This window comes from Thalassophryne amazonica, chromosome 3, assembly GCF_902500255.1.
Source record: "Thalassophryne amazonica chromosome 3, fThaAma1.1, whole genome shotgun sequence".
NCBI lineage: Eukaryota > Metazoa > Chordata > Actinopteri > Batrachoidiformes > Batrachoididae > Thalassophryne > Thalassophryne amazonica.
The window spans coordinates 73,487,715-73,493,714 of NC_047105.1; the positions used below are offsets into that span (position 1 = coordinate 73,487,715).

The 6,000-nt window shown below is 41.3% G+C and overlaps 1 protein-coding gene across 1 annotated transcript in view; it reads right to left on the reverse strand.

The window, feature by feature from the left end:
* Window positions 1-4,560, reverse strand: part of si:dkey-28n18.9 (sorting nexin-6) — a 34,104-nt gene extending 29,544 nt beyond the window's left edge. The window contains 2 exon segments of the mRNA XM_034166729.1: window positions 3,992-4,099; window positions 4,216-4,560. Of these exon segments, the coding sequence (XP_034022620.1) occupies window positions 3,992-4,099; window positions 4,216-4,218 (111 nt within the window). The 5' untranslated portion in view covers window positions 4,219-4,560.
* Window positions 4,561-6,000: the final 1,440 nt, after the last annotated feature.

Below are 6,000 nucleotides of genomic sequence, written 5' to 3' on the forward strand. Positions count from 1 at the left end.
ACGTCACCGACAGGCGTGGAAAAACTCACGCATGCGCACGAGGGTTCAAGCATGTCTGACGTAAAAACATATGAATGAAATCCATATAATTTTTGAAAAAAATAAAAAGGACCTATACTTTATTGACAGCCCTTGTATATACTGTTGTGTGTACATGTCATTGACTAAATATGCGCTACAACGCGCTCAACTTTTGTTCAGAATCAGCTTCTTATCATTGGTAACGACGCAGCTTTCCACTCACTCAAACCCGCAGCTTCACAGAGCTTTAAACAGTGTGGACGCTGATCACAGACTTCAATAGCGACACAAAACATACAGCGAAACGAAACGAGTCATTGGATAAATGCTGGGCTTTGTCCCGCCCATCGGACGCTCAGCGTGTCTGGGGGTCTATGGGGCAGTGGGCTGGACTCGGCTGGCCCGGACGCTCAGCTTCTGCATGATGATTGGATGATCTGTCTGAGGCTGAATCCCTTTTTGATTGACAGTGAAATGAGCGAATCAGCGATCTTTTGGTGTAAACATTCATGGGAGCATTTTTTAATTTTCATTCTGTTCTGAGTTGAACCGGAGACTTTACTAATCCTCTTAGCGGCATTTTCTTTGTTAAAAAGACTAGCGACAAATCAAGCTTCTATTTCTGGTGTTTTTTTGTTTTGTTTTTTTTTGTAGCTGCTTGTGTTTGGACTGTTTCTGACTTATATCGCAGTTTCTGTCCCTACCGAGCAGCAGGTGCTGCTGAGCTCCTCCACCGTCACAAAGCACTCACAGGCGGACAAACTTCACACTAGCCTCGCGCCAGTCCCAGCTAGCGAGCTAGCTAGGTAGCAAGCTGCACATAATGGCAGACAATTTGAATGTTGTGGACCGGATTTTGGTGAAGCCATTTGATAGTCTTCCTTACGAAGAAAAACTTAGAGTTAAACAGCAGGGCAGATCAACTCCTCAGATTAATTTGGTGCAAAAGGTGGGGAAAAGTAACAGGTCTTTTCAGCTGTCCTGGTATGACAAAGTGAGCTGGCTGACTGGAAGTGCTGTAACAAATAAAATGTACTGTTGGCCATGCCTCTTGATGAAACCATCTCAGGGATGTGTTGTCTGGTCAAAAGTGGGTTTTGGGGATCTGTCCAACTTTGACAGGGCATACAAAAGGCATGAAAAAAAGCAATGAACATGTGAGTGCATGTGCAAGGTTAAGTTGCCTGGGCAGAGTCAGGGTTGAGCATGTTATCAATGAAGGCGCTCGCATTCAAGTGGCAAAACATAATGAAGCAGTTAAACAAAAGAGCTTTCCTAAACCGCCTTATTGATGTGACTTCCTTGCTTGGCCGTCAGGAGCTGTCATTTAGGGGGCATGATAAGAGTGTTGAATCATCCAACAAGGGGAATTACAGGGAGTTTAATGAAACATTAGCTAAATATGTCTCTGTCCTGGCCACACAATTCCAGTCATCAGCTGTGTTTTCTGGTATGTCCCATGCAATCCAAAATGACTTGATCTCTGCTCTTTCAGCCACTGTTTCTGATGAGATCAAGGATGAAATCCAGGCTGCTCCCTTTTTTGCATGGCAGGTGGATGAAACAACTGATATAGCTTGCCATGCTCAACTCTCTGTCAGTGTTCACTATGTGGATAGGGCAGGTAAAATTCAGGAGGGCTTTATTGGATTTTTTGATGTTTCTGGGAGAAGAGATGCTCAGTCTGTTTTTGAAGTCTTGAATGAGAACATGCAGGGCTACAATTTCAGGGAGAAACTTGTGGCGCAAACCTATGATGGGGCTGCTGTCATGACTTCAGCTCTCAATGGTTTGCAGGCCAAAGTTAAAGCAATAGCCCCCAGTGCAATGTTTGTGCATTGCTATGCACACAGACTGAATCTGGTTCTGTCTCAGGGGGCTAAATTATTATCTGAGTGCAGAATATTTTTTGCATCACTCTCTGGGTTTGCCACATTTTTCTCGAAATCCACAAAGAGGATGTCTTTTCTTGAGTCAGCAGGCTGCTCAAGGTTGCCCAAAAATGCTCCTACTCGATGGAATTTCACATCACGGATAGTGAGCACTGTGGCAAACAATTATGATGCCCTCCTGCAAACTTTTGAGATGATCATTGCACATAAGTCCATGGATGATGACACATTAGACTGTGCCAAAGGCCTTCTGATGAAACTGGAGGATTTTGAGTTTGTCTTCATGTTGTACACATATGAACAAATCTTCTCTGAGACTGATGTGGTGTTTGACATTGTCCAGCAGAGAGCTATGGATGTTCTGTACTGCAAGAAAAGAACTGAGTCTCTTCTTGCTTTTGTCAGAGAAGAGGTCAGAGGGGGCTTTCCAAGCTGTTTATGCCAAAGCAGCAGATCTCACATCAGACCCACAAACTGAGCCCATGAGAAAACGTCGTCTGTCACAACTACAGGATCCCAAGGAGCGCTACAGAAATCTGTACATGGCCATCCTAGACAATCTCACAGAGCAGCTACCTCGGCGTTTTGCAAATTTGGAAAGTCTGCGCTTCTTGGAATTGGTCAATCCAGGGAAATTTGATGAGATGAGACAAGTGTTTCCAGAGGAGGCATTTCAGAGTGTCCTGAAAAGTTTTGGCCAGTTCTTTGATTCAGGGAGACTGAGGTCTGAACTTCAAGTCCTATATTCAAACCAGGACTTGCAGGGCAACAGGGGAAAGCTATGTGATTTCTTGCTGTTTCTGAAAGACATGGAGTTGGACAGTGCAATGCCTCAGGTGTACAAACTATTGTCATTAGTGGCAACGATTGGAGCTACATCTGCAGGTGCAGAGAGGAGCTTCTCCTGTTTAAAGCGGCTCAAGTCTTACACCCACAACACCATGGGCCAAGGCCGTTTCAGCAGCCTAGCTCTGCTGGCCATTGAGAGGACACTAGTCAAGTCCCTGGAAAAGACGCCTTGTTGGTACGACAGGGTCACAGATCATTTTCTTGAAAAGGAACGGAGGGTAGAATTTACGTATAAAATAAACCGACACATTTTATGATGTAGGCCGAAATTGAGCTTCCCCTCCTTGAAAGACCAGCATCCGCTACTGATGTGTGTGTATATATATATATATATATATATATATACACACACACACACACACACACACACAAAGCATTTGGGGAGTGGGACTGTTGTGCCTAAGTTATGTTGTTTTTTTAAACAATTTACAGTATGCACAATTCTTAAAAAAATTTTTAAAGTGAAAAATTGAAGCCCATAGTGGACATAAATAAAAATTGTCATGGTCAAACAAACAAATCATAAGAAATATCCAGATTTTCAGGTTGTGAAGAAAACTGTCTGTAAAATTAGGTATTCTATTTTGGCAAACAACCTTAAATTGGCATATAAAAGTTTAAAACAGAGTAAAATTGAGCTGCAACATAGAAATGCTTATTCCCCCACTGTTTACACCTATGGAACTGTTAGAAAGGTGGCTTGCAACCATTACAAGTGGTGGTCAGACATTTACATACACACATCACAGACATTTCGGGATAAAATTGGACTTTCAGTGATCTCTATGAACTGTTCTTTTTCTGGAGCAGATTGATTTACAACAACACAGCTTTAATAGGAAACAAGCCAAGAACAAGGAATTCTATTTGATTTTATGGTTTTTGATGATGACGTAGGGGTCTGAAATTCCAAGATCATCACTTCAAACAGATGTGTGCAAGTACAAGTTGGCAGATGTTGCTACTTTGCCAACCTGTGGAAGAAAATCCAAATATTCCCACTCAGCTGAGAGGAAAGTGGTTCAGATGGTCAGGAACAAACTAATCAAGCTAAATGTAATACAATACAATTACTGAACGTGACAACTGGTGTGTGTAAAGACAATCTTATTTAAGTTTGCTTAATAGTAGCACACAAATGCAAGGTGCAAGCTGTGGATATATTACTTGCGGTTGTATTTATATCTATATTTGCAGTCATGACATCACTAAACAAATCACTTTCCCACCTTCTGAGACACAACTACAAAAGTAAGCGTCTCCCCATCTTTCAGCACGTCTGTAACCTTGATGCTTTGGCTGTGCACAGGCAGAGTTGTCCCTTCTTTTGTCTCCTCCTGCAATAAAAAAAAATATTCTAGTTGAAATCTGTGAAATTACAGCACATTTTGTGAAAACATTAAACATTATCACAGGGAAGTCACAGCATGCTGAGATTTTCCAGCAAACTTACCATCAAGTTAACGTTTCCACCTTCTGTTGTGCAGAAAGAAAAAAAAAATCCCCTTTAATGTTAGTAAATGTGCGTAAAAGCTGTACGAAGCTTCAGTCCCGTGCTGTTTGACAGTGTTCTCTGTCTCCAGCTGCCGAGCAGGCACAGGATATCCTTTAGGTCAAAGTGCACGCTGGTCTTGTGAGACAAACAATACCAAACACAAAACGCTGGCGCAGGGAAAAAGAAGAGTAACTGGTGCGTTAGTCAGTAACTCAGGCCCACTGACACGCCCACGAGAGCCAACCGACATAACAGTCGGATCGTTTCCGCAGCTATCAAAAACGTTACATGGGCGTGGTCAGAACCCTTTCACTGGAGGCACGTGCCCCGGATCTATCTGATGATGCCCATTAAAAAAAAAAAAAAAAAAAAAAAAATCCCAGGCTCAAGTTTAAAGAACATCATTTATTTGGCAGTGGATTGATTTAGACTGACAATACGAGGAAAATAATCGATACTTTTCTAATCCAAATGTATTAAAGCATTAATCCCATACAGACGTTTGTATTTCTGTGCACAGCAGTGTGCGTACGTGTCCAGCAGCATACAGTGTTGCCAGGTCTTGAGTTACCTGGGTTACTTTTAAAGTAATGTTTCGTTGATGGTGCGTTGGATAAACTGTTTTGTATGCAAAGTACATCGCAGTCACCTGCTGGCTGTACAGGTGAGACTGTAAATCGAATGTTCATCGTTTTCAAACAGAAATTATTCCTAGGAGTGCTTTCAACATTTTCAAGATGTGGCAACTACGTGGACAAACGTTTTAATGTGCGACGGGCTGCAAAAGATACGATATTGTAGGTTATATATCGGGTAAAAGTGAATGAATTGTGTGACATTACAGATCAAATGTGTTGAATCAAACAAGTTGAGTTTTTAAGCAACCATCAGATTTTTCTGCTCAATATGCTAACATTGTACAAACTCTAAAACTCTTTCATTTGTTTGAGTAAATCTTACTAAGACAGAAAAATGATTATAGATGAAGTTCAAAGCGTTTTTATTTTAGTTTTTCAAGTAAGCTGAAACGATTTTAATGAAGAAAATACACCGCCAGTTTATGTGGATTTTAAACAAATTATTAAAAAAAGACCAGTTGATATAAAGTAAACAACACTACAACTATTTCCATCTGTATTTACTGTAAGGTGAAATAAGTTTTTGAGTCAACTACAATTAATCATTCCTGATCATCCTGTATACTGCATGTGGGCCATGATAGCTCATAAAAACAAGATTTTCACATTTGTAATAAAGTTTAAAAATGACCTGAAATATCTGATTGTTTTTCGGATGTAATCATGATAAAACAACGCTATGGGATTTAAATTGTGTGTTATTCTTCTTTTATCTGCCCTATTTAATATGATATTACATGTGGAAATTTAATTAATGTTCCATACCATTCCATTTTATTCCGCTTTATCCGGAGTCGGGTCGCGGGGGCAGCAGCTCAAGCAAAGCCGCCCAGACCTCCCGATCCACACACACCTCCCCGAGTGACCATCGGGTTCTTGTTCACCTTTTCCCCGATCACTCAGTTTTGATGGGCGGTCAGCTCTAGGAAGAGTCCTGGTGGATCTGAACATCTTCCATTTATGGATGATAGAGGCCACTGTGCTCATTGGGACCTTCAAAGCAGCAGAAATGCTTCAGATTTGTGCCTTGAGACAATCCTTTCTCAGAAGTCTAGAGAGAATTCCTTTGACTTCATGCTTGGTTTGTGCTCTGACATGCACTGTC